This window comes from Mastacembelus armatus, chromosome 6 (genome assembly GCF_900324485.2).
Source record: "Mastacembelus armatus chromosome 6, fMasArm1.2, whole genome shotgun sequence".
Taxonomy (NCBI): domain Eukaryota; kingdom Metazoa; phylum Chordata; class Actinopteri; order Synbranchiformes; family Mastacembelidae; genus Mastacembelus; species Mastacembelus armatus.
Window position 1 is genome coordinate 23,428,176 of NC_046638.1, and position 26,942 is coordinate 23,455,117.

Sequence of the window (26,942 nt, forward strand, 5' to 3'; positions counted from 1 at the left end):
CTACCGGCAGCTTTTCACTTGTGTTGATGGTATTTAGGCTTCAAAAAACATAAAGTGGGTTCGTTTATGGGTATTGTCTCGCTGAACAAGCCAAAGGAGAGTCCCACTGGCTTTTTGTGGAGGTAGCCGGGTTGATGCGACAAAAATACGTCATTCCCCTATATTGTTGACAACTGTGGTTGTTAGCAAACTTCGCAGTTTACAACACAATGAAGCTGTTCGGATTAGTTGGTGTATGTTTTGTGTTGGTTTCCATAGGTCGCCGTCAGTGCTAGCTAACTAATGAGCTGGGATACGTAGCTGGTACACACATTTGACTGTAGATTGACGTTAGCTAGCTAACGTTAGCTAGCCGAGCTAAAGCCAAGGCAGCATGGGAGATGGCAGCATGACTCCCAGGCTCAGCAACATGAAGGCGCTGCTCGGAATAGTTGCCGGAGCTGGAGCTTCGTACGGGATATACAAACTTCTGAGCGGAGGAAGCTTAAAGAAAAACAAGAAAATTGCCAGCAGTGAAGGTCCTGGTGTGAGGAGCAGTCAGTCCAGTGAAGTTATCTTAAAGCCGGGGAGCCTCTTAGCCAAAGTGTCTGGACTGGATGTTGTCTGCCCAAGACCCGTGGATGTGGCATCAGGTGAGCACCACAGAGCTGGACACCATTCACAGTCTATAGCGTATCTAATCTGGCGTACCAAAGTGAATATGTCAAGATGATTGGTCAAAATATCCTGTATGTAAACACTTCTTCATAGCACCCATAGGAGTACCCTGATTGTGATAACATCGAGCCCTTGATGAACATTTGTATTAACTATAGCTGGGCTGTAATTCTGTAATTCATTGCAAACATATGACAAAGTATAAGTAAATGTAGGTTTAAATGCTTCCTATGTTCTACAGGGGATATTATCCATCAGTCGCCTGGAAACCTGGAGCCACAACACCTGAGAATGTTACTTGCATGTCTGCAGACCAGCAATAGTTCATCTGACAGGTGTAAGATCCTGCTTACACTAGGAAATGCTGCTGCCTTTACTGTGAATCAGGTACTGTAAGTGTAGAAAACTAGAAGTGAGGTTGCTACTAATTGTATTCTTGCCTGAGAAATCTGAGTGTATCCTTTAAATTACATAGTAAAAAAATGTGTAGCTTTTTTGTCCATTACCTCACACAAAGTTTTTGTATTTCTTCATGGAAATGTAATGTATTTTTTTCTGCTCTCCTTACCTTTCAGAATCTGATACGAGAATTTGAAGGGATTCCTCTGATAGCCAGTTTTCTTTCTGATCCTACAGCAGAGGTCAGAGTGCAGACTCTGAATGTTTTAAACAATCTGTGTATGAACATACAAAACCAGGAACAAATAAAGGTATGTTGTTCTATATTTGTTAAGAATAACTGATAGAATCTCTCTGCTTTATGTTTCTGTATATGCACTCATGACAGTTCTTTTTGGAGAAGATATGTTTCATTTACAGTCTCATCTTGTCTTGTAGGTTTATGTGCTGCAAGTGCTGGAACTGATTGAGATGTCACCAGTGAATTCTGAACCTCAGCTTGGTGCTCTCAGGCTCTTGACAAACCTTTCAGTGACAGACAAACATCAACACTTGCTGAAAAACTCAGTTACACTTTTACTGTCTCTGCTTGTTGTGAGCAATGAAGCATTACAGGTTGGTGTAGTTTGCCTATGTGTTGGGATCTTTTTCCATAAGCAGATTGCTGAAACCTAGGCTTTTTTTTTAAGAATTCTTAAATCATGTTATGATATGGCATTGTGGATATCTCTGATAAATGTTTAATAACCAGTCAAGTGGTAGCGCTGTTCGATCCATATGTTAAGCTCTTATAATTTTTGTTTCAGGTTCAGGCTTTGAAAGTCCTTGTGAATTTGTCGTCTAATCCAGATATGATAGATGACATTGTTCAAGCCCAGGTAAGAATAGAAGGATGAAAAGTTTATGTTGTCATCCTCATTAAATAACTGGGGTAGTTTACATGTTGTCATCAAAACAAACAGAAGTGGAGCACAGCTCAAGTGTGGTGTAGTTAAACCCTTCAATTGTTATTTTCTGTTTCTTGACCCAGGCACCTGCTTCTGTCATCCTGCTGTTTGATGCACGAACCACCACTGCTGTGCTTTTACGACTGCTGATGTTTGCAGGGAACTTAAAGGCATGGAGACCTTCAGCCCAGGTTGCTGACGAACTGAGGCAGAAGCAGGATTGTCTTTTCCGTGTTATGCTAGATGAATCCTCCCAGCTCCACAGCAGACTAGTGCACCTGCTTTCACACCCTGATGCAGAGATTCAGGCCCAGGTGTCTCGTATCTTGACATAAACATCCATGTCTACACTCCCGGTCAAAGGCCTCAAGTCGTTCCCCTTCACCGTAAATTTCAATTTGTTACGGAAGAGCAGGTTGTGTAGCCTCCTGTGGATACTCTGTCATGCTCTATATCAACAGTATTCCCCAAAACAATATTATTAGACATAACTAAATTATTTATTTCATGTCTTTCCTGACCACCAGTTACTTACACTACAAATATCGATCAGCAGTGAATCCATTCACTCAGGAGACCTCTCCCTGTTTACTCATGTTGCTTAAAGTTTTATTCTCATTCTCATAGATTATTTTCCATCAAAGATCGACAGTGTTGTTTCTTCTGAGATGATCGTCTAATTTCTTTAAAAATATTTCTAAGCTGAAATGTCTAAACCTAAACCCACTGCCAAAAAGTTTTGTAGAGAATATATCTGTATAATCTGTGCAGCTTGACCCATTTTAGTACCCCTCTGTAGTTCATCATACAGACATAGAGCTGGAGAATGTTTGTTCTGCACACCTTAGTATGCCTTGGAGATACAAAGAAATGAATGAATGTACCACAGCTTCAGTTCTTGCTATTGTATCAACATGTTGGATTTAAAAGTCCAAAGCGAAATGTTTCATGTTTGTTTTATTTGCGAATGTGATTTTATTAGCGATAAAAGTTAAGCTAAGAATAGTTTGACCCCATTTTCTGAGATTCTATTACATGTTGGAAGATTTTGAAGCTCCAACTCCTGCAGTAAGAGCTTCACATTAGGAAGAACGAATTCAGGTGTCTCATACATCAGAGTAAACTCGACTTTGAAGGTTCACCAGTCACAGCTGACTGGATGGGTTGAACCAAGTAGTATTAGTGTTGGCCTACAAATAACTGCACATCCCCCAGGGAAAAACTGGAGGAAGTTGTAGCAAAAAGGACTGATGTGCAGCCTAAAAATAAGCGTAGGATTTACTGACCTTGGACAAAGGACTTGGTAATAATTATAATGATAATATCAATAATTACTGTATGTGAATCATGTTAAGCATAAAATAGCTGTTGAATGGCATTATTAGTTGAATGGTAAGCAAACTTTGCTTTTTTTAGTTATGCACTGGAAAACTGGAGCAGTGGCCCATTTGATACCTTGGTAAACATGACTCGACGCTGACTGGACGGTGGTCATATGTGCATGAGAATGTCACAGTTATATCAGAATGTGATTTTTATTGCAAGAATTTATGGCATGAGCTTTTCCAGGTGTATAGAAATGCTGCACTTTTTGAGATTTGGACACTGACCTTATTTTACCCAGATCCTAAATTAGATCTCTCAGGCAATGTGTTTTACAGCAGGAGGCTGACTGTGTCCTAGATTATCACATTTATTTAATAAAGGTAGTCTGCATTTTGCCTACAGAATGAGATGTTGGTGTGTTTGAATGGTTCAATAAATACTCTATGACTTACACACCTCTTTACTTATGCTCACTCAAATATATTACACTGGACACATTTTCTGCAGTTCCCTGAGTACTAAATATTTATACTCAATCTGTTAAACTTCACACTCAGGTTGTAAGTCAGACTTCACAAGTCATTTCCAGTTGTTTCACCTTCAGCTACAGAAGACAACATACAGCTGCTTATCTAAATGCCAAGTAAACTAAGCTTGATAAGTATTTTGATGAACTGCTCCTTTAAGCATTTATTGTTTATCTATGTACTTATATTATTTCTATCAGACCACTGTTGTTTTATTATTTTATTTAAAGAGGTTTCTAATTTTCAATTTACTCTTTCCTTTATTATTTCTGTCCTTCATATAAACCTGCCCTGTGACCTAAATTTAATCATATTAAAATGAAATATATATAATGATCTATGAGATATGCATTCCCTGATATACTGATATCAAACGCCTTAAATAAATAAAATGGTCTGATGAGTGACGAATTTCGACAACACCCTTTAAAATGCGGCTGATTCAGCTGCGATGCTGATGCGTTTGGGTCTTTGTTTCCAACACTCCCACCCTGCCAGAAGTACACACAGCCTCCTCCCCCTCTGAACAAACGAGACAACCATCACTGGATCATCTTGTGCTCCATCGCAGTCGGACCGCGGATCAGTGAGTGCGCACTGGCGAGTAGGACGCAGCGCACGGGTCAGAAAAGCACCGTGGGAGCGGACATGGTTTTGGAGTAGCTCCATGCGCTATGAACATCCCCGACGTTCAGCAGAAATAAACCGAGCTCTCACACAGCAAACTCGACGAGGATGAGCGGGACTGCGGCGGCTACGGGATCGGCTTCTTGCCGTTTCGCCCACTATTTTGTTGTGTGTGGAGTGGACACGGAGACGGGCCTGGAGCTGGACGACGGAGCAGGTAGATGATCAACAAAAATGGAAGAAACTAAGCCTCACTGATAAATAACACACAACCGAGATTAAATTTCGTCGCATTCTTCATCTTTATTCAGATCTACCAGTTTCATGTGGGCTTTTTGGTGCTGAGGTGACATCCCTTTATTTTGATTGGATTTCTCCACCTTTTGAAAACATTATTTTGTACAATAAGATTTTATTTGAAATAGATTTAATCACAATGCGACTGCATGTTGGCAGAATGTTTTTAAAATGCTGAAATGCTAAAAACCCTCCGTTTTTGAGGGTTTGAAATCAAAACAAATCCAAGAGAACGATTATTTTACTATTAAAATGAAGCAACTTGGGTGAATTTAAATGGACAATTCTGCTGTATTATCCCATAGTCTTGGTATTTTATGTCACACCTGCTGGGGGGAATCACATTACAACTCTGTCCACTGTGTTGAATCATATTTTCAAGACCTTAATGTCAGTCAAGTGATTTTAAAGCTTTATTGGTTTCTGCAAGTCATCCACTGCTACACCTGGATGAAGAGCATAGCAGAGAAAAGGCTGCACAGAGGACAACAGCATCATAGTGAAGCTGGAACATCCAGATGCTAATTCATTAACACAGGGCTGTGTGTGCCCACATCACATCATTCTTTCAAAGCAACGAGAATCTCTGTGTGTTGTTGTGTTATCCCTTATTTCAGATGGTCCCTCTGTTCTTTTACATAGCAGCCAGGTCGTGCAGGAAGTCACAGGAAATGGCTGCTGTGGTAGTGGTAGATGTCGGGGTTGCTATAGTGAGCACAGCCGCAGTGATGCTGCCTTGTGTCGGCGCCTCATCATGGTGGTTTATTTGTGGTAGCTATGTCTGTTTCTTCCACGCTCAGTTGCTGACACTCAGCTCAATGAGCTGAGCACAGATTCACCCAGGAGTCTGCTGTGATGTCTGCATGTGCCCTGCTGAGTCTGCACCTGTGTCTCTGCGAGGAGACGAGACCACGCAGCACCTTGAGCGTCACATCCAGGTTTGAATCGGGCAGTACAAACAATAGTCACACCCTGTATCATAGTGTTGTAGAGCAACTTGTCAGGGCAAAGATGCTGTAGGCAGTTTGTATGGAAGAGCTCAGCGCTTTATTGTGTTGGAACAAATGTCTCTGCTGCAGATTATTTAGTCCTCTAACTAACCAATGCGGTGTTTAGTGTCTGGCTCCCTACAGCGACTGACAGCAAAACCAGCTATAGTGTATCTGAGCTCTGCCAATCTGCTTATATAACAGCAAGTAATCTCAGACCCACTGCAGCAGGGGGCTCTGCTTCTTCTAAGAGATCTGCCTGTACATACATGTTCCACAAGCTGCAGTCAAGTAAGATATTTACACTAAAACTACAAGTGTTTAGATGGAGTTGTACATGATCTGTTTCCATGCATGTGTGTGTGTAATTGGTGGATTGTCTAGAGTGAGACAGTCTTTTCTTGTTGGCTTCTCAATAGAGGCCCCTGTGTTTTCTGCAGCCTGATCAAATTTCACATGACGTTGTCTGTTGGAATGCTCAATGGCTGAGGCTTCAGTGCCCGTTCAGGTCAGAGGGCTGTCACAGAGCGACGACATCAGGGGGAGGGGGAGGACTCCCTGTCTGAACGTTTCAGAGCTGCTTTTTGATGCTGAACCATGAATTTTATTTTTAGGCACTCGGCACTTGGATATTTTATTTTCAGCAATTAGAAAAACAGCAGAATATGCTGTTTCTTTTACTGTGACTCTCTTTCAGTGGACAGGCATCATGAGTGAAACTGTTTGAGCCATAAAGGAATAATTCCTCATCAGTCAAATGCCAGATGACATTTGCTTGTCATTTTAATCTCTTTTCATTTTTTATATGGGCCCTCATGTAATGATGTGATGAATGGGGAGTAATAGAGTTAGTGAACATGACAGATGTCTTGCTTTGTGAGTGTTTAGTCATCACTGATGAAGTGCTCCTGTTTTAGGGGCCATAAATCTTTGTGATGCGTGTTTGAACCTTGTAATGGATTTGACACCCTTGGTTGTCTTCCAGAAACATCGACAATATTGACAATACAGTTACAGTGATAAGGACTTTAAAGTATTGAAGATTAAGCCTGAAACTGCTTGGGGGCAGAAATAATCTGCAGTTGCAAGTAATCCTGCACCAAACATTGAACAGTTTCAGCGTCTAACTTACAGGGATTTTCTTTGTCTTATGTGACAGTAGTTTTAATTGTGGATGGACTACTGAACAGGTCTACTGGGGCCCCTAGACGACAGAACTATGAAGTGACTGTTAGCCTTCCAGTTAGAAAGTCAAACAAATGACAACAAAATGTCTGCAAAAAATAGATGCAAATTTATACAAAATGACTAAAATTAACACAAAACATCACCAACAACAGAGAAACTACTAAAAAATATGAAAAATGACCAAATAAAACACAAAACAATTAAAACAAATGGAATGTAATGAGTAATGTAAATGTAAAATGAGTAAAACCTGAGAAAAAAAAACCCCCAAGAAAACGGACTAAAAGTGATGCGGTCTTGTTCACAGGAGTGTAGGTAAGGGCCTTTTATATGCCTGTGCCCAGGGGCCTGTGGTCCCCTAGTCCATCCATGAGTTTAATATATTTTGGGTTTTTGAACCACTGATTAGACAAAACAAGTAATTTGAAGACACTGTCATGGGTTTTAAGTTATTAATTGTGATGGGCTTTTGTCACTACTTCCTGACATATCATTGACGTGTTCAACACATTTTCTTGTGCGTGTGTGTACGCCATGGTAAGAGGAGGAAACATGCTAAATACAGCCTTACTGAAACTGGCACTTATGCATTTATTCAGACAGTTAAACAAACCTCCCTCTCACTCTGTTGTGTGAACACAAACAAAAAGAGAGTCTGTATCTTTGGTGGGATCTCGTGTCAGGAGGAACAGGATTTTATTTGAGTCAGCTGATAGGGCTCTGGGTGACGTGACTGCTGACGATCTCTGTCTGAGAGCTGTATCTTTAAGGCAAGGCCACGGCGGAAGTGGCTGCCATGGAAACTAAGGGGTCCTTCTGCGAGACTCGATTCTGCTTTTCAGTGCCAACACTAATTTGTGTCTTTAGCTAAAAACACCCTCTTGTCATTTCTACTGATCCATTAGCTTCTGTCCCTCACTCAGCAGTCTGACTCAGCTTCATCTGAAGTGGTGTCTGTCCTCTCTCCGCCTGTGGCACAGTTTCCTCTCTGGTGGTCCTGTGCGTCATCCTGTAGGCAGGTGAGGTCGATGTCCCTGAATGCTGAATGGGTGCGTCAAAGCTGAGAAAAGCTTTGACGCTTCCTTTGCTATTGCAGGTATTTTTTGTTCTTGTTGCAATGCAGTGATGTCAGTTAAAGCTGAAAATGAACTCGGAGATTTCACAGTGGATTAGTGAAATGGCGAATGCAGTGAAGAGGGCATCCCTTCAGGAAGTGGATGAATAATGAAAGCGCCTCATTCACTACTGTCAGTCGTTTACACACACGGAATCACACACACTGAGTTTATTTCTACTCCCTGCTCTTTTTCAGCAGCTCTTCTTCAACCACTCAGCGTTCACATAGACAGCACTGTGTATGTTAGCAGGAGCTGACACTGAAGAGAGGAGAAACCTGAGCCAGATCTGGCAATGCACCAAAAATGTGCACTGTGAATGTAGGAATATATAATAGTGATTTCATGTGTACACTACAAATTCAGTCCTGCCAGATGAGGCTCTGTCCCAGTGGTAATGAATTGAGTTACATAACCCCTGAAAAAAAATTCCTTTTTTGCTGCAGAATGGTCCTTGCCATTGACCACAGATTACATTTTTTTAGTCCGTGTTAGACAAGGTTCTCTTGACCGAGCCTTTGTTTCCAAACCAACGCTGCTATGATTTTGTCCAATCCTTCCCATCTTGTTATAAATTCTTTGTTGCTCTGACAGCGTCCCCGTCTCTTTCAGGTGAAAGCTTTGAGCAGAGCCCCATTCGACGGTCTTTTAAGTCAAAGGTTCTGGTGCACTACCCTGAAAACACAGACAGGAGCCCCTTCAATAAAGATGCTGTCAATATGGTGAGTTTCTGGATCTTACTGATCAGATTTTAATACTGTTTTACTGGCTTTTCAGATCAAGAAAAATATAACATGGAACAAATAGTTGTTAGGGGTAATCAGTCATATATCATATTAACACATTTTATAGTTATTTAATATTTAAATTAATATTTAAAATACAGCAGTTTTTGTGCTCTGTACAATTTCTAGAACAACATCAAGCCCAGGTTGTTGTCTTGTACAACATTGTTGATGTTCCCAAGACTCGGCACAGAATTTTCAACTGCCCATGATAGTCTTTATGGTTTAATTTACATTGTCTGAAAAGTTTTTGACACTTTATTCTGTTTTAATCTTCTCTTCATTCTTCACTGCTGTCTTTCAGCTCTGTATGCCGAGAGGTCTGTCCTTCCACACTCAGGCAAATAGTCTCGATCCTCAGTTCCACTCATTTACGATTTCTTTTGACGATGGTACACGTTCCTATGGCTTTGTTCACACCTTCTATGAGGAGGTGACAAGTGCTCAGATCATCACTGCCATGCAGACTCTCTATCAGATGCACCATGTCGAGCACCACTCCTCCTCTTCGGCCTCCTCTCCTTCTTCATCATCTTCGTCTGCCTCTTCACCCTCCACCTCCAGCATGGACTCCCTAGTGAGCAGCCTGGATGAGTCAGATGCTGAGTCCCTGGCCGGGGTTTCTGGTTGCCTTGGCTGCACCGGCTCCTTTGATCCAGCACGGGACACCCTGTACGTGTCTAAAGCCATCTGCCTCCTCACGCCCCTTCCTTTTCTTCAAGCCTCACGACGGTTTCTGTCTCAGCTGCACCAGGCTGTGACGTCCCACACAGCCCCACCCCTCCCCCTAGAGAGCTACATACACAACATCCTGTACGAGGTGCCCTTGCCTCCACCGGGCAGGTCACTGAGGTTCCACGGGGTGCAGGGACCCATTGTGTGCCAACGGCCCGGACCAAGTGAACTCCCACTGGGGGAATATCCACTTGGAGAAGCTTTCTCCCTGCTGGGTGTGGACAATATGGTGCAACTTCTTACCTGTGCACTTCTGGAGACACAAGTCCTGCTTTACTCTCATGGTAAGTAATTTTCAAAATAACATTCAAAAACAAGCTTTTTTATATGAAGTAGATTTTTGTCAAAGTAAGCAGAATTGAAATAGGAATATCGATGTTAATAAAATAAGCCAAATAAACCATCCCCCAAGTTTTTGAAATACAAATGGACAATAGAGTTCCATGAGGTACAACAAAACATCCATCCATCCATTTTCTATACCCGCTTTTCCTGGCTCAGGGTCACGGGGATACAACAAAACATAATAACGAATTTTCCCACATTAAGTTAGCCGTGGGTAATCTAAAGTCACAACATGAGAGACGGGCTTTGTGGTGAAGTACTGGAGAGAAATTCAGATGTGGTGACTTTAATGAGTGTGGGGTGTCTACAGTCGTTAACTGAGTTGTGCACTGTAGCATGTAAACAGGAATATGAATTAAAGGTTTTATAAGCAATTAATGTAAAACAGCTTAATTACATTGATGGGACTCATGGGTGATTCTTTCATACTCTCTGCTCCTCAGACTACCAGCGTTTGATGACGGTGGCAGAGGGCATCACCACTTTGCTGTTCCCATTTCAGTGGCAACACATCTACCTGCCCATTGTGTCTGCACCGTTACACCACCTCCTGGATGCCCCTGTGCCCTTCCTGATGGGTATCCAGCACAGGGATGGAGCTCAGCGATCCTCTCTCCACCTACCACACGAGGTACAGCACTCACTGAACAAGGAGCTATTGTGTGAAATTCGTCTGTAGCTTAATATGTGCAGGTCAGACTTTTCAGTACACATTAACACAAAAGGATCTTTTACATGCCATGGAAAAGCAAAACATTCTTACAGCCACATGCTGAAAGGCTCTGTTCTGCTTGCATGACAATTTGCTCTCTGCCTCCAGCTTGTTGAACTGAGACCATGCATTTCCTCAGAGCTGACCCCAGTTCTGCATCTGAAATCACTTTATGCTGCATGAATATCTCACTGACGCCTCTTTGAAGTCACTTTGCCCCAGAAAAGAGCCAACAGAAAGGCAGCTTCGGGGATGAAAGTGAAAATGCAGAGCATGCTAGAGCCATAATAATGGGACTGGCTGAATAATGAATGAAAATTACTTATTTTTGTGCTATGTGATATGAAGGAATTGGGAAAGACATGTATTATTGGCTAAGTAAAGCAGTCATCCTTAATATTAATGAGATGTTAAAAAAAACCTAGAGTGTGGATTGTTTTGTGTTTTTCAAAATAAAGGATCTGCTCCATGCATCACAAATTGACAAACTGGGAAACAATCTGAGGGAATAAGATATGTTTGTTTAAGCTGATCTTTGATGATAGAAAGGTCGTGAACTGAGAAGTGACGACTGAGTATCAGGATAAAGCAAGGCAGGTCCTGGTCCTGTACAATCCACGGCACGTCTCTTCTTCCCCCGAGGCCGTAAACTGGCTACCTGAGGTCAGAACTGAAAGTCGTGTAACTGCTGACTGAGCTGTGCTTCACTGCTGCTGACACAGGCAGTTCTTTTAAATGAGTGTCCATCTTAAATCCACAAAATTTTGTTCACAAAATTCTCAGATGCTTCACGGGCAGAGTTTTTTGCACAGGTGTCACAAAAAACCTTTGTGAAATCTTGATGCTGTGTGTTTCCCCAGGTTCTTTTGTTATAGTGATAAGAGTAAACATTAGATAATCCTTCACATGCCAGTGTCCTGAGGGCTTCTCACAGTGAAAAGAATCTATTAATGAAATGTAAATCTTGATCTCTGCTGCTAAAGCTCAGCCACTTTGTCTGCATGAGATGAATAAGAGTGTAGGTTCTGACTGGTTATTATGATTATCTGACAGAGGAGCAAGCTGGAAAGTGTTATGTCTCTCATGCACAGGCCAACCTGTGTTTTGTGGATATCGACAACCACTGTGTTGAAGCTCCAGAGGACCTTCCTGTGTTTCCAGACCAGACCGAGCTCATCCAGGAACTGAGTGAGATTCTGCTGCGTTTTGGGCTCCCTCCACAGGGCGGTGGGATCACCAAACCCACCACCACTACCTCCCTTCGCCTGAGCAGCCTGGTGCTGGAGGATTTGATGGAGGACAGAAGGAACGGGAACCTTGGAGGTGAGGAGCTGGCGGTGCTGGAGAGGCTGCAGGCTCTGGCTCAGAGGTGTGAAGGGGGGAAAACATCAGAGGGCAGGAAAACACTGGGAAACGTGTTTGAAGAGGAGGAGGAAGAGCTGAAGGCTGCGAAGTTGAACATTCAGCTAAGAGAAGTGTTTGCTGGACGTTTTGCTGCCATATTTGGCAGGTATGAGGAGTTTGTCATCCACAGTGCTCTAGATTTAGACTCCTGGCTGAGCAATCGAGAGGGGACATTCAACTTTGACAAGGTAACTTAGTAGATTTCAGTCCACAAACATCTTTTTATTTCCTGTTGTTTCCATATATGTTGAAATTACATTTCTGTGTGCTTTTGATTGTGACAATAAAATGATAAATATTGATCCTTTTAAATGTTTCAGGTTTCCTTCCTCTCAGTTCAGCCTGCACCCTACTTGCGCTTCTTGTCCCGATTCCTGGAGACATCCATGTTTTCTTCTTTTGTGGAGGGAAAAGTAATATCTCGCTGGGCAGACAGAGAGCCACTGCAGCAGCTGTTTGACAACCGCCTGGAGAGAGAGCGACTGTATGACCCAGATGACAATGACTCCTGTAACTGTCGCTACAGGAAATGCACCACACTCTTTGAGTCAGGTACTGAGGAGATGCTCATGATCGAAAGAGGATGAAGTAAAGTATTATGACATGCAGGCTGTTACAACATTAAATATAATATAGTGTATTTCTAAAGTTCAAACACAGGGTTAAAGAATTTTAAACCATTTCTGCTCCAGCATTTATCATTAGGATATATCCATCCATCCATCATCTATACCCCCTTAGTACTAACCAGGGTCACAGGGATCTGCTGGAGCCTATCCCAGCTCTCTTTGGGTGAAAGTCAGGGGTCCACCCTGGACAGGTCACCAGTCCATCACAGGGCCACATAGGGTAACCAATCAACAACAATGCTAACCACTAAACCACCATGCTGCCCTACCAATATACATATATTACTTAATTTCTATAGATTTTCATGTAAATTAGACTAAAATGTAACTGTGATATACTGAGAGATTCGTTTTATGAACATTTTTATACATTTTAATGTTAAATCAAGAATAACACTTGACTGTTTCACCAGTTTCCTTTGAAACCCCAACTGGTGATTAGATTTGAATGGTGTGACCAAAGTGGATGCCAGACTACAAATCTGTTGCCATCTGTTTGGGTTTATGCTGATTATTGCCTTCCAGCAAGAACTGTTTTTCTTTTGGGGTGTCTGGACCAGAGCATTTAACTATGTAAATTATAACTGATGGAAACATTCTCAAAATAAAATCACATAATGTGATAAAAACAAAGGAGTGGATTAGAGAATGATATGAGGGGAAGGATGTGTAGAATTAGGGAATTATTGAGGGGTGAATTAAAGGATATGGTGAGGGGAGCAGAGGACAGGGCTCTGTGTCCTGTGAAAACTGTTTTAAACCTTCTATGACGTGCTGCCAACCCACTGCAGAAAATGCACTACTCATCTACCTGCATCATTATTCATATTGACTGCTTCTTGTTTTCCACCATATCAGTTGCAGTGTGTCTGCTTTGTCTCATACTGTGTCTTCCTGTGTTTCCTTGCAACGAAACCGGCTATTTGTGCCAGAGTTGTTATTAATCATGAAACACATCCTACTGGGAAATGTCTTCATCATCACTTTCATGACTCATCATCAGGCCTCATTTTAACTGCAGCAGATATCTGTGTTGAATCAAACTCACTGTATGTGTCTGTCACTACAGCCCAGGCCGCTGAGCGCAGACTGCTGAGGGCCGACCACACAGCCATACATCCCCACCTGCTGGATATGAGAATTGGCCAGGGTCGTCACCATCCAGGCTACTTTCCTAAACTGCAGGCCGATGTGCTTGCACAGGGACAAAACACCAACAAGTGAGCGTCTGCGTCTGCTGTTATTCAGTGAGAAAATGTTAGAACATTGATTCCAAAGCTTCTCCAAGTGGATATTCCTCCAGTGGGAGTTCACTTGGTCTGGGCCTTTGTACACAGGGTCTCATCCTTCTATATAACTATATATTAATGGGTAGCCATGATAACCATGAATATTTAGAAACATATATATATATATATATATATATATACTGTATGTATTTAAACAAATTTACAGGCTGGTATAATGGTGATGTTTTATCATAATAAATTATATAAATATTATTTATTTATTATTATTATTAAATATTAGACTTTTTTATAGTAATTGTTGATATTTATGTTATGTTATTGACTGGGTGCCTTTATCTGTTTATTATATTGTATAGTGAAATTTCTATGTTGAAGTAAATGTAAGAACTGCTGGAAAATCCAAATTTCCCCGATGGGGGATGAATAAAGTATCTATCTATCTAAAGATTATAACAGTATCTATGTTATGTAGGTAATTTTGATATGCAGTGCAGTGTGCAATGTGAAACAAACTTCTGAGCAGACAAAACAAACTAAAGCCACTGTGTTAGAATATCACTCATCTATTGAAAAATACACTGTGATTGTAATGCACGCACAGTTGAAATTGTGCCTTTAATTTTGTTATGTTGTGTGGGTGGACAGGTGGTCCAATCGTGTGATGGCATCACGCAGGACCAAATCCAAGAGATCAACAGTGACTGATCACTCAGGAGCAGACAATGACCTGAGACAGGTAATTCTCATGGGTAAAAACACAAACACCATCATCGGAGGCTCATGTTTGATTCATTACCTTTTATATTTATTAACAGAAGCACACTTTTGTGAGGAAGAACCTTTGTCAGTCTAAGCTACTCGACCCATCGCCTCAAATCATCACTCAGACTCACCGAGAGTTTGTTGACGAGCTACTGAGTGAGTGTCGTCTGAAGGTGAGAGCTCTTGCTGCATGTAATGCAGACACCTCTGTCACTGCTTTCTTAAATAATTATTTACGGTTAATGCCGAAAAATATTCTCCGGCTTTTTAGACCAAACGGATGTTGATGGAGAGGATGGGGAAGGAGAGTGCAGAAGTGGGTCAGGGAGAAGCCAACATCACAGGCCTGCAGGAAAACACACTCATTCATGGTTTATGTGACCTACTGGAGAGGACCTGGGGCCATGGTCTGCAGCTGAAACAGGTCAGACACACACAAACTTCTAATTTAACATGGCTCATGAGCTCAGATGACCTACAAAAACATCGGACCTGTCTGTCCTCATGTGAACAAATTCACATCATGCACTCGAGTACAGAAACAACAGCATGAAGAGGTTGAATATTGACAAATGTGTTTATTCTTAATAGGGGAAGTCTGCACTCTGGTCCCATCTGCTCCACTACCAGGCTGCCCAGGGGAAGACAGAGGTACCGGCTGAGTCACCAGGTCAGAGCGTGACCCTAGTGTTTTGTTTTTCATGTGTAGAGCACTGAGCTAAGAGTTGGCTGACCATTGGTGTTGAATTTGCTGCCTGTTTAGGCTCTAACACTTTGAACCAGAGAACACTTGAAGATGGTGCTCTGCTCCTGAGAGGATCCTTACTACAGGACATGAGGTAACGAGAGCCCAACCTATTTTGATGTTTATGAAAAATTTCTGTTGAGCTAAATGATGCTTCCTCTTTTACACAGCAGATATTTTAGGGTGAGTTTTAGATAATGCTATCCTACACATTGATCTCCTGCATTTTGCTCTGTTCTGAGCCAGTATATCTTGGCCACATGCTTTGGCTTTTCTGGCCCATGAGTGAAATACAGTATTGTTCAAAATAATAGCAGTACAATGTGACTAACCAGAATAATCCAGGTTTTTAGTATATTTTTTATTGCTACATGGCAAACAAGGTACCAGTAGGTGCAGTAGATTCTCAGAAAACAAACAAGACCCAGCATTCATGATATGCACGCTCTTAAGGCTGTGCAACTGGGCAATTAGTTGAAAGGGCTGTGTTCAAAAAAAAATAGCAGTGTGGCATTCAATCAGTGAGGTCATCAATTTTGTGAAAAAACAGGTGTGAATCAGGTGGCCCCTATTTAAGGATGAAGCCAGCACTTGTTAAACATGCATTTGAAAGCCTGAGGTAAATGGGTCGTTCAAGACATTGTTCAGAAGAACAGCGTACTTTGATTAAAAAGTTGATTGGAGAGGGGAAAACCTATAAAGAGGTGCACAAAATGATAGGCTGTTCAGCTAAAATGATCTCCAATGCCTTAAAATGGAGGGCAACACCAGAGAGACGTGGAAGAAACCGGAAGACAACCATCAAAATGGATCGAAGAATAACCAGAATGGCAAAGTCTCAGCCAATGATCAGCTCCAGGGTGATCAAAGACAGTCTGGAGTTACCTGTAAGTACTGTGACAGTTAGAAGACGTCTGTGTGAAGCTAATCTATTTTCAAGAATCCCCCAGAAAGTCCCTCTGTTAAAAACAAGGCATGTGCAGAAGAGGTTACAATTTGCCAAAGAACACATCGACTGGCCTAAAGAGAAATGGAGGAACATTTTGTGGACTGATGAGAGTAAAATTGTTCTTTTTGGGTCCAAGGGCCATAGACAGTTTGTGAGACCACCCCCAAACTCTGAATTCAAGCCACTTTTCACAGTGAAGACAGTGAAGCATGGTGGTGCAAGCATCATGATATGGGCATGTTTCTCCTACTATGGTGTTGGGCCTATTTATCACATACCAGGGATCATGGATCAGTTTGCATATATCAAAATACTTGAAGAGGTCATGTTGCCTTATGCTGAAGAGGACATGCCCTTGAAATGGTTGTTTCAACAAGACAATGACCCCAAACACACTAGTAAACGAGCAAAGTCTTGGTTCCAAACCAACAAAATGAATATTATGGAGCGGCCAGCCCAGTCCCCGGACCTTAATCCAATCGAAAACTTGTGGGGTGATATCAAAAATGTTGTTTCTGAAGCAAAACCAAGAAATGTAAATGAATTGTGGAATGTTGTTAAAGAATCATGGAGTGGAATAACAGCTGAAAGGTGCCACAAGTTGGCTGACTCCATGCCACACAGATGTGAAGCAGTTATAAAAAACTGTGGTCATACAACTAAATATTAGTTTAGTGATTCACAGGATTGCTAAATCCTAGAAACAAAAACATTTGTACAAAATAGTTTGGTGTTTGTACAGTCAACAGCAGACACTGCTATTTTTTTTGAACACAGCCCTTTCAACTAATTGCCCAGTTGCACAGCCTTAAGAGCGTGCATATCATGAATGCTGGGTCTTGTTTGTTTTCTGAGAATCTACTGCACCTACTGGTACCTTGTTTGCCATGTAGCAATAAAAAATATACTAAAAACCTGGATTATTCTGGTTAGTCACATTGTACTGCTATTATTTTGAACAATACTGTACCTAGATGAGTCATGGAATACAGTGTTATTGGAAAAAGATGAATAAAGGATCTTCTGGCTGCTCATGCTAATCTATCTGCTGGTCCTACAGGTTTATACAGACCATGAGTGAAGGTTTGTCTGAGGTGGGTCAGGCCCGAGCCTGGATCCACCTGGCTCTGGAGAAGAAAATGCTTTCCCAACACCTTAAGGACCTGCTTACAAACCAGGAGCTGCTCAGGTCAGAATCCATGTTGTCCTGTTAATGAATTTCTTTAGTTTCATTAGTCCCATACCTTTGACTGACTTTTTTCCTTTCTTGTTCCCCTGACAGGCAGTTATATAAACCTCATGCATTCTTGCTCTGTGAGGAAGAAAGGGAGCAGTTTTTGTTCCACCTGCTTTCTCTCAACACTGTGGACTACCTCTGTTTTACACGGGTCTTCACCTCTATCAGTGAGTCCTATAAACTTGAACGACAAAAGCTTTACATTTTACTGGTAATTTAATGGTCTGTAAAGAATTAAAAATTAAACTTTGCTTCTGGTTGTGTTTTACTACACCCATACCAACCCAAACTTCCTGTAGCTCATTAAAACTAACCAAAAATGGACATTCTTATTTACTTTTGAGTAGTGCTAGAAAGATTCGACATTTTAACTCTTCTAAACCGGCAAGAGCGCCCACAATCTCACTGGCATATCTATTCTTAAATGCCTGTATAATTGCAACCAAGTAAGATAGAGCAATAATTCTTTTTGCATATAAAAGCGGAGAAGTTACACTTTTATATCATGCATTCAACATGTCCCAGAGTGCTGTTTCCTACCTCAAATGAGTTTGCACAAATCTCATAAATATGCACACGCAACAAAACGACTATAATGCAAACCTACTATAGATCTGATCTGCTGGTTACAGCACTTCCTACGTTCCATATATTTCATCACGTTATTTAAAAAAATGTGTGTAAACAGATGTTTTTTCTTTGTTTTTTGTGGTTTATTGCCCTTTTTAGCAGACTATGTATGTAGCTTATGTAGTTAGTACATATCCTTAGAATTGGGGGTATGAGGGTTGTATTGACGTATAACATTTTAAAATACTCCCAAAATGGCACTACAGCATGTAAAGGTATGCTCTGGTGGATTATGGTAGGTCATAAAGGTTGTTAACAGAAGGAGTTATAAAAATTAAGACCACTCCTCTTATTGAACAGAAAAACAGAACAGTCAGATGTGGATTATTAAATATCAGGTCTCTTTCATCTAAATCTCTGTTAGTAAATGATTTGATAACTGATCACCAAATTGACCTACTTTATCTTACTGAAACCTGGTTACAGCAGGATGAATATGTCAGTCTGAATGAATCAACCCCCCTCAGTCACAAAAATTATCATGTTCCTTGAAGCACAGGTCGAGGTGGAGGAGTAGCTGCAATCTTCCACTCAAACTTATTATTAAACTTTCATCCTCAGAACAGTTATAACTCATTTGAGAGCCTCACTCTTAGTCTCTCACATCCAAACTGGAAAACACAAAAACCAGTTCTACTTGTCATTTTGTACCGTCCACCTGTTCCTTACTCAGAGTTTTTAACTGAATTCCCTGACTTCCTGTCTGATTTAGTGCTTAGATCAGATAAAGTTATTATAGTGGGAGATTTTAACATTCATGTAGACGTTGAAAATAACAGCCTCAGCATTGCATTTAATTCTATATTAGATTCAATTGGTTTCATTCAAAACGTTAATAAACCCACCCACTGTTTTAATCACACCCTTGATCTTGTTCTGACCTATGGCATCGAAATTGAACATCTAATAATTTTTCCCCCAAATCCTGTTTTGTCAGATCATTCTTTAATAACTTTTGAATTTAAAATGATGGATCATGCAGCGTCTGGAAGAAAATTCCACTACAGCAGATGTTTATCTGACAACGCTGTTAATAAATTTAAGAAAATGATTCCATCTTTATTTGCATCTATGCCAAGTATAAACATAGTGGAGGGCAGCTGCCTTAATCCTACTCCCTACCAAATTGATCATATTGTTGACAGCGCTGTAACCTCACTGCGTGAAACGCTTGATTCTGTAGCCCCTCTGAAAAAGAAGTTAGTGATTCAGAGAAGACTAGCCCCATGGTATAATTTACATGTTCGTACCTTAAAGCAGGCATCACGAAGGCTGGAAAGGAAGTGGCGTTCCACAAACTTAGAGGAAATTTTTCTAGCCTGGAAAAACAGTCTACTAACATATAAAAAAGCTCTCCGTAAAGCCAGAACTGCATACTATTCATCACTAATAGAGGAAAATAAGAACAATCCCAGGTTTCTTTTCAGCACTGTAGCCAGGCTGACAAAAAGTCACAGCTCTGTTGAGCCCAGTGTTCCCTTAGCTCTCAGCAGTGATGAATTTATGAGTTTCTTTACAAATAAAATCACAACTATTAGAGATAAAATTCAGCAGATGCTTCCTATACCTGCAATAAATGAATCTTTTACTACAGTAGCTCTTGAATCATCTGTAAGACCTCAGTTATGTTTAGACTGCTTCTCTCCTATAGATCTCTCTGAATTTACATCAGTAGTTGCTTCATCGAAATCATCACTGTGTCTCTTGGACCCCATCCCGACTAGACTGCTTAAAGACACCTTGCCATTAATTAACTCATTTTTATTAGACTTAGTAAATTTATCTCTAGTATCAGGCTACGTACCATAGGCCTTTAAGACTGCAGTAATCAAACCCTTACTCAAAAAGCCTAGTCTTGATCCAGGAGTCTTGGCTAATTATTGACCAATATCCAACCTACCGTTTATTTCTAAAATCCTTGAAAAAGCTGTTGCTAAGCAGCTATCAGACCACTTCCACAGGAATGAACTATTTGAAGATCAGGATTTTGAGCATATCATAGTACAGAAACAGCACTGTTACAATCTCCTCTTAGCCTCAGATAATGTCCTCCTAGACACTGTCGACCACATCTTATTACAGAGATTGGAGCATGTGACTGGTATCAGAGGAACAGCATTAAAATGGTTCCAATCCTATTTATCGGACAGATTCCAGGTTGTTCATGTCCATGATAAACCTTCCACATGCACAAAAGTTAGTTATGGAGTTCCACAAGGTTCTGTGCTAGGACCGAATCTGTTCACCCTGTACATGCTTCTTTTAGGCTATGTCATTAGGAAGCACTTTTAATTAATTAAAAGTATTATTAAATTATTTATTATTTATTATTACTATTATTAATAATTAATTATTATTAATTATTAGTATTATTATTAAAAATATTAATTACCACTGCTATGCAGATGACACTCAGCTGTATCTATCTGTGAAACCTGTTAACACAAACCAGTTAACCAGACTTCAAGCCTGTCTAACTGACATAAAGGCCTGGATGACCAGTAACTTTCTACTTTTAAATTCAGAGAAAACAAGTTATTGTATTTGGGCCTAAAAACCTCAGAAATAACTTTTATAAAATTATAGCTACTTTACATGGCATAGCCCTGGCCTCCAGCTCTACTGTGAAAATTATTTTTGACCAGGACATGTCCTTTAACTCACACATAAAACAAATCTCTAGAACTGCATTCTTTCACCTGCGCAACATTGTCAAAATTAGGAACATCCTGTCTCAAAATGACGCAGAAAAACTAGTCCATGCATTTGTTACCTCAAGGCTAGATTACTGTAACTCATTACTATCTGGATGTGTCAGTATCTCCATAAAAAGCCTCCAGTTAATCCAGAATGCTGCAGCCAGAGTCCTGACAGGAACTAGCAAGATAAATCATATTTCTCCTATATTGGCTTCTCTTCATTGGCTCCCTGTAAAATATAGAATAGAATTTTAAATCCTTCTTCTCACATACAAATCCCTTCGTGATCAAGCTCCTTTATACCTTAAAGACCTCATAGTACCATATTATCCCAATAGACCACTTCGCTCTCAGAGTGCAGGTCTACTTGTCGTTTCCAGAGTTCTCAAAAGCAGAATGGGAGGCAGAGCCTTTAGGTATCAAGCTCCTCTCCTGTGGAACCAGCTCCCAGCCTGGGTTCAGGAGGCAGACACTCTGTACTTTTAAGGCTAGACTTAAAGCCTTCCTTTTTGACAAAGCGTATTGTTAGGGCTGGCTTCAGGTAACCCTGAACCATCCCTTAGTTATGCTGCTATAGGCCTAGACTGCCCGAGGACCATCGGTGCACCGAGCTCCCCTACCCTCCGCTCCCTTCCCCTCCCCTCTCTTCCTCTCCTCCCCCCTCACATGTATATTCCACCATTGAATGTTACTAACCTTGTGCTCTCTCTCTCCCCTAGTTTGTGCTCTCTCCCCCTCTCTCTCTATTCTCTCTGTACCTTCTGCAGGTGTCCCTGGTCCTGCAGCTGTATATAGCTGATGTGCAGTTACTGGTCCCACCAACCTGCAGTGTCTATTTGTTGTTTATTGTTGCTGTTCTTTTCTCTCTCCTCTATCCACTCACCCCAACCGGTCGAGGCAGATGGCCGCCCAAACTGAGCCTGGTTCTGCTGGAGGTTTTTTCTTCCATTAAAGGGAGTTTTTCCTCTCCACTGTCGCTGTGGAGCAAGTGCTCATAAGGGATTTGTTGGGTTTTCTTTGTTTTTAGTTTTTGTAAAGTGCCTTGAGATGATTTGTATTGTGATTTGGAGCTATACAAATAAAATTGAATTGAATTGAATTGTGTCTCTCCAGGTATTCCCTACCGTGTTGCTATTATACCCATGAAGAAGCTGAGCATTGCGATGGCAACAGTTAACCCCTGGGTGTGTGTGTCAGGGGAAGTCGGAGATTCAGGAGTTATACAGATGCAGAGGAATACGCAAGAGATTTTTTTCCAGGTTTGTTTATCCCATTCAGATCACACATGTAAAGCAGCATGCACCCCAACAGAGACACATGCAGAGCTGTTCTCACTGTGATTTGTGCTTCTCCTTCAGTGCAAAAACCTGGGCAGGTTGAGTACTCTCCAGCTGGGGCAGGAGAATTCTGGTTTGCTGGCCAAGTGTCTGATAGACTGTGTCATGGTGTACAATGAGATCACTGGCCACACCTACAAGTAAGATTCATTTTCTCACTTGGTCTCATCAGTGACCACTGGATGTGACTTCTAAACACAGTAGCTAACTACATACATCCACACATGCATGTTTCAGATCTCTGCAAATGTATGTAATAACAAATTATCTGAACTGAATCCAGCTGTAGCCTATGATGGAGTAAATAAGTCTAAAGATCCACTGAAATTGTTTTTTCCTAATATAAATACTATGATTAATAGTATGGAAGCTAAAACATACCCTTACCAATAGTGTGGTTAGGTAATGATTTAGAAAAATAAACTACGTGCACTCAGCACACTAAACTAGCTGATTAGAACAGATGGCCCCACCTATTCCAAGTCCTTGTGTAATAAATCATTTTGTTATGTTTATGCAATGAAGTGTTGTGTCCTCTTTCCTGTCAGGTTCCCATGCGGACGATGGCTGGGGAAAGGCGTGGGTGATGGCAGCTTGGAAAGAGTTCTCATTGGACAGCTGGTGTCACCTGGTGGAGAGGAGGATGCTGGAAGAGGGACAGGGACGCTTCCAGAGCTGGCCTCTCCTTCTCAGAGCATACGGACAGTGCTGGGATCGTTTGGCAGCCGAAGCAGTACGTCCTGACAAAGAACACATTACTTAGTACAATAGCTGACCTAGTTGCTGGTTAAGCTCATTACAATAACAGATTCTGCTCCAGTATCAACTCTCTGTTCTCTCCCCTCGAGTCTGTCATCATTCATTCTCATGTTTCTATTTGTAACTAGTCTTTATCTTGTCAGGAATTCTATCTGTCGAAGTACAAGAGGACATGAGGGAGGCAGCAAATAACCTTGTTAAACATTTCCACAAACACGAACAAGAGGTATGTGACTGTAATGGTAAGCGTGTGTCCCCCTCGATTCATTCATATAACGTGTTCACGCTTTTAGTGCGAAAAGATTAATGCAAAGAAGAGCATCTCTGCAGTGATGTGTTAGACTATCAACCTCCTGCATGCTTTATTTTTATCTGCAGCATGGTTCATTACCCCAGCTTCTCCAGCCTGTGACTCATTTGTGTATCAGACTAAGGCGCTCTCTCATCTCAGCAGCAATTTAAAAGTGCTGCAGGGACTTGATGGATTACATTACTTTATCTGTAAAAAGGCCTCCAGTTTATTGTAATAACATCTTTATTGCACAGGCTTTGATGTGTCAGCTCTGGTCTGTTAACTTCCTTTTAGTAAATGAAAGAAGAACCTTTTCTAAATTAAAAAATAGATAAATTGTGTTTTGTTGTGGAAAATTAAGAAGAAAAAAGCTGCAGTGTGTTCTGTCAGTTATGTGAGTGGATTTATTGAGGATGTAAGATGACTCTCTTGCTTAAAGTGCCTCTCTGTTCCCATTTCTGTCATCCAGAGGGGGAACTTGACAGTCCTGTTATGTGGTGAAGGAGGTCTGGTGCTTTCCTTGGAAAAGTTCCTCCTCCACGGCTTGAAAACCAACCGTCTTTTCCAGAGGAATGTGTTTGTTTGGGACTTTATAGGTAAGTACTGTAAGTGTGAGTTCATCATGAGCATCCAATTAACACTGCAAGTAATCTTTTACTTCTCTCTGTCATATGTTTCCTGTCTCCATCTAGTGGCAGTGAAAATTCATTTCAGAGAATCACTCGCGTAGCAGATTTAGGGATGTGTTACACTATCCATCTAGCGTTTGCTACCATCAGTGTAATGCATGTAATAATAAAAATAATAATAATATGTTATTAATGCAAAGTATCCCCAACATTATTCCATAGAGAAGGCAGTGGTTTCCATGGAGACAGATGACCAGATGGCTGACCTGCAGGGATCAACCCTGAAGAAGGGGCCACCTTGCGACTCTCTGTGCCACTACGTCAACACCATCAATGTCTCACCACGAAACATTGGGAAAGAGGGCAAGTTCCAGCTGTTTGTCTGCCTGGGAATCAGGTGAGTGGTCATGATGTTTAAAAAGCAAACATGACTCAAAATAGTACATCTGAGAGGAGGAAACTCCCCAGGATTATTGTTCTTGTAGTATGTCATTGTCCCAGTATAAGAAGCTCCATAAGTAGTAAAATAATTCAGGGTTATGGTGGTCTAGAGCTAATCCCAGCTGACACTGGGTGAGAAGCAGGGTATAGCCTGAACAGATCACCAGTCTCACACGGGGCTGAGACAAAGACATTCATACCTGCAGGCAATTTAGAGTCACCAATTATCCTAACCCTAAACTGCATGTCTTTGGACTCTGGGAGGAAACCAGAGTACCCAGAGGAAAAGCCATAAAGACTCAAGGAGAACATGCAAACAGAGAAAAGCCCCAGGGTTGAGTGAGATTTGACCTAGTACATTCTTGCTGTGAGGTGACAGTGTTCACCACCACACACTAAACATTTTGTTTTCAAATCCACTGAGGATTTTACTTAATATTTCAGCTTTCCTTAAATTCTGTAAACTGTCCATGTGAAAAAATTCCTGATGGGTGGCTGACATACAAAGTAAAAGACCGGTCAAGCAAAGCTGATCAAAGAAACATGTAAAGTGTAGTTATTTTTTCAGTTAGATAACTGTGACATCACTTTCAGAGAAATTCTCATTTTGTCGTTTATACACTACTATGAGACTCAATACATAACAGCTTAAATCAAAGTGGTTGAAATGTCCAAGTAAGAAACTGTATGTAGACAGTAAAAATAATTAGGTAGTCAGTGTTTTGAGATTATTTCTGTGGTCTATTAAGTAAAGATGTACACAGTTAATGGGTTTGTTTCATGTGACGTTTTCTGTATTTTTATGTTTCATTTATTCATTTCTGGACATTCAGGAAAATTAAGACTTAATGCTGAAAGCTGCGTCGAGATAAAATAAAGTTTTGTCTGTCAGTCAGCTTTCCTTCAATTAAATAGCAAACTTCATTAAGTGTTCACTGAGCCATTATTAACCCCTTCACCTGTTCTTTTTGGCAGGGACCGGCTTCTCTCTCAGTGGCTCCCCCTGCTGGCAGAGTGTCCCCTGACAGCACGAGCATATGAAGAAGACGCCCTGCTGCGAGACTGTGCTGCTGTAAACTCCCTGTCACGCATCCTGCACACGCTCGATGAGTTCACCATCACTCTGGAGATGGCGCTGGTTAAAGGGGTTGACCTCTGACCCTGCCAGATAAGCACAGGGTTCAAGCTGCTGCTCTGTAACCTACTGCACGTGTGCTGATGGGTTCAAATATTCATCTTTCCATCTGTAGAAAAAGGAAGTACATTCAGACACTTGGCAAATATGGCTTTATCATAAAAAAACGAAGTGGACCAGATGATAATGTCACTGTTAAATCAAATTCCAAACACATTGCCTTGTTCACTGATGTAAATGTCTTACATACTGTATTTGCTTCAGGAAATACATTTTTCCAATGCTTGTTTACACTGTGAAATTCTGTTTCCTTGAAGAGAAAGAGTCATTCATAATCCCACATCTACATATTTTCACAGCTCACACTTGTACCTGACCATAGAACAACTTACTCCCCTTCTCCTGCTGTATTGCTTGCACTTGGATTTTGAACTAAGCACATGCATGGCCAAAATCACTTTGTTTATGTCTTAGTGTGTTGTGATCTGACATATCAGGACTCAGGCCTTATTAAATAAACATTTTCTTGCCATTGTTCATTCTGGATATCTTCTATAATGTTACGTGTTCTATTATTATGCTCTTATTTATACTGTGTAACATCTGGCCTGTTTCCTCATTGTTTGTTTGACTTTGGGGTCACATACTGCTTAGAGTTGAGCTCATGAAATCCTCAATTGTTGAAACTCTGAAACCAAACTAGTGTCCCAGTTGTCAGTTCAATTAGTCTTTTCCACTTTGTCAGGAAGCTTTGTCCCTTTCTCACTGTAAATATTTGCTTCATTAGATCTTTGATAGAATTGTGCCCACTTGTTATTATGGTGTAATGAATATGTGGCATATTTTCTGCATAAAGGCATCTTATTTGTGTCTGTGTTAAACAGTAGCTTCCACTATGGACACACTTTGCGCCTTATGTGGATTATTAGTTAAGCTGTTTGTTTTGAAACTGTTCAATTGTCTGTGCAAAACCAGGCAATGAATAGAGCACAGGTCTGTGATGACACTAGGTATTATGTTGACGTTGCATTTAATTTAACAGCTGAACTATTATGAAAGTATTGTCTCCTGCACTGTCCTGCAAGCACTAGGTAACCCAGAATGACCGAGTCTCTATTATTATTTAAATACAGATTAGAGAAAGCAATAATGACTTATTTATTAAATGTGTTAAAGATTAAAATGAATATTGACATAACATGTCTTGGTCATTTTTTTATCTGTGATATCTGAAAGACTCTTGTGTAGAAAAGTGATTGTCATTTGCAGTGTACTGCATATTTAATAAATAGGACTATAGTTGCACTTAATATTTACAAAGAATTTGACTTTTAAAGTGAAACGCATAAATGCAAATTGTCCAACAATTGAATTACACTAACATAAAAGAGGTAT

At 40.9% G+C, this 26,942-nt stretch overlaps 2 protein-coding genes across 2 annotated transcripts; both read left to right on the plus strand.

Moving 5' to 3' along the window:
* Positions 1–110: 110 nt before the first annotated feature.
* On the plus strand, positions 111–3,736 carry armc10 (armadillo repeat containing 10). Its single transcript, XM_026311262.2, has 6 exons — positions 111–632; positions 899–1,044; positions 1,233–1,367; positions 1,495–1,671; positions 1,863–1,934; positions 2,087–3,736. The coding sequence occupies exons 1-6, from the start codon at positions 374–376 to the stop codon at positions 2,336–2,338; spliced, it is 1,041 nt and encodes a 346-aa protein (XP_026167047.1). The 5' UTR covers positions 111–373; the 3' UTR covers positions 2,339–3,736.
* Positions 3,737–4,402: 666 nt separating this feature from the next.
* Positions 4,403–26,686, plus strand: LOC113133522 (DENN domain-containing protein 5B-like). The gene is made up of 21 exons (XM_026312382.1): positions 4,403–4,700; positions 8,685–8,794; positions 9,162–9,876; positions 10,381–10,568; positions 11,741–12,241; positions 12,374–12,605; positions 13,752–13,902; positions 14,578–14,668; positions 14,748–14,867; positions 14,966–15,118; positions 15,286–15,364; positions 15,458–15,533; positions 17,449–17,577; positions 17,671–17,792; positions 22,068–22,213; positions 22,313–22,431; positions 22,840–23,024; positions 23,194–23,276; positions 23,812–23,938; positions 24,194–24,368; positions 25,388–26,686. Exons 1-21 carry the CDS (start codon positions 4,592–4,594, stop codon positions 25,569–25,571), a joined length of 3,795 nt encoding a protein of 1,264 aa, XP_026168167.1. The 5' UTR covers positions 4,403–4,591; the 3' UTR covers positions 25,572–26,686.
* The last annotated feature ends 256 nt before the right edge of the window (positions 26,687–26,942 follow it).